This window comes from Emiliania huxleyi (genome assembly GCF_000372725.1).
Source record: "Emiliania huxleyi CCMP1516 chromosome Unknown EMIHUscaffold_1727, whole genome shotgun sequence".
NCBI classification, from domain to species: Eukaryota; Haptophyta; order Isochrysidales; family Noelaerhabdaceae; genus Emiliania; species Emiliania huxleyi.
In genome coordinates, this window is record NW_005200856.1 from 5,413 (window position 1) to 7,592 (window position 2,180).

General features: G+C 64.5%; 1 protein-coding gene across 1 annotated transcript; it reads left to right on the forward strand.

Annotated features, from left to right (window-relative positions):
• Position 1: 1 nt before the first annotated feature.
• EMIHUDRAFT_123041 (hypothetical protein) lies at positions 2-2,150 on the forward strand (the record flags this gene model as incomplete). The annotated part of the gene is made up of 2 exons (XM_005784103.1): positions 2-490; positions 1,417-2,150. Coding segments are annotated over 2 exons (1,223 nt in total), but the record flags the coding sequence as incomplete, so codon positions are not given.
• Positions 2,151-2,180: the final 30 nt, after the last annotated feature.

Below are 2,180 nucleotides of genomic sequence, written 5' to 3' on the forward strand. Positions count from 1 at the left end.
GATGCAATTCGGCCAGGGCGGGGGCGGGGCCGTCAGCGTGTGCATGCCCGTCCGGTCCGGCCAAGAGTCCCCGCGGCTGCACCTCGGCAGCGTCCGTGTCGACTTCATGGACACGCATCCAGCATACTGCACGGTAAACAAGTTTGCCTTCTGCTACGCCAAGTGCGAGGTTCTCCAGCGGATGACGTCAAAGATGCTGCGAGGCACTGCCGCCGTCGCCCTAGAGGCGGCGTGCTCAGAAACCGAAACGGGCGCGCAGCTGATACTGGTCGTCTGCAATGGAATCGTCGTCGGCAGCGTCGGTGGAGAGACGGCTGCGACGCTCGCCGGCGCGATTGCCGCGGGCGAGCTCGATCTCGTGGGCGGCAACAGGGCACCCTCGTGGAGCGAGGCCGACTTTGACGTGTTTCTCCTCGGCCACCGCAGAGCGGGCGCCGCGTGCGAGTGGGCGGAGCGGCTGAGCGCGCGCTGCGATGGCTTCGAGGCGCACGTCTGGGCAGAGAAGAGAGACTGCTCTAGCGGAACCTGCGAGTGCTGTTAGTGATATGTTGTGCGTCGCGCATTGGAGCGGCCGTCGCCCCTCGTGCGTCGTGGAGAGACAATACTGACGTATGCCGGGACACGGCCGGGACAGTGGGAGATCCCACATCGAGATCTCCAGATGATCCGGATGTGTTCATGCATGTCTAATTTGTATAAACGATGTGTATACGTGTATACGCCGCGCGCAGTTCCAAAACCCGCCCATATCTTTCCTCCAGCACACCAGGCACGACCCTCGACTGCGTGGCGAGCGCGAAAAATCCGGCGTCCGAACGCCGCGCCGCGCGCGGGCGCATGGCGTCACCGGAGCCGGAGCACTATGTCAAAACTACAGGGGTAGGCAATGAAACGGAGCTTTGCGCCCTTTCCCACCCGCCGGGGGGGCACCCAGGCCGGCCACCTGATCGGTAGTGGTGGACGGGAGGCGCGAACAGCGCCATCTTGGGGTCTACACGCCGACCAGTGCTCCCGTCAGTGACCAGGAAGAGGGGCTGCGTGGCCTTCTCAGCCGCCGGCCGCGCGTCCGTGTGGTCTACAGTTAACGAACCACGAGCCCTGCTTCCGTTTTAACACAAATTGGGTGGCGAACTCGGCGCCCATAGCTCTGGCTCGAGTTTTAGCGATTATGTCGCGAAACGCATTAGCCGCTACATCGAAATTGCCGAGGTAGCCGAAATCACAGCTTCCGCTGTAGCGGCTAATGCGTTCTCCGAGGTCATGATCGTGGGCGGAAAACGAACCGGCACCCCGGCGGGGCACCTTACGGGCTGTGTTAAAACGAGAGCTAAGGTCCCGATTTCACAGTGGGCCGCAGGAAAAGACACGCGATGAACCCGCACCCATCGAGCTAGCTTCGAGGCGCCTTCAAAGCAGGTCGCAATGGCGCCGAAGAAGAAGCCTGCACACGGCCGCAAGGCCAAGGGCGTCATGCAAGGCGCTCATCGTCCTCCAAAGGAGGTCTCTGGTGCAGCCGGCTCGCGCGGTCCGTCTGAGCCCTCGTCACGATCGGAAGCACCACAATACGAGGCTGTCGGCGGCGAGTGGGTGGTGTGCCAAAAGCAGACGCGCAGTCAGCGAGCTGAAGCCGCTCAAAAGGCCTCTCGCGCGTCTACCGTCCAAAAGGCGCGGCTGCCCGCCGCAGCCGCCGCCTCCAAGGCTGGGCAGACCGCCTCCGCTTGCGTTCGCCAACCCGGCTACGGCAAAGGTCGGTCACCCGCGACCGCCACAGGCGCCAGGACGGCGCAGCGGCCTCGCCTTGAGGACTCGCAGCTGACTAGCGCCGCTGGCGTCGCGACGGGTAGCCTCAGCGTGCAGCTGGCGGAGGCTGCGGCCGCAGACGCACTCGAGGCCCTCGAGACCGGTGTGCAGACTAGGCAATCTGCGTTGGCGAGGTCGCAGCTGCTGCGAGCGCAGCGGGCGGAGATTGAGACTGCGCTCGCCAATCTGCGCGAGCTCTGGCAGGAGAAGGAGCGCGACATGCTGCGCCTGCTCTCCAACCCGCAGGCTGCGTGGGGCACAGATGCCGTCTGGCAGCTGTCCATGGCCGAGTTTGCCTTGGAGACCATGGACGAGAACGCCGTCGCACTCAAGCCTCGCCGGCTAGGAATGTGCTTTCGCGCGCTTGCCGAGCAGGCGCG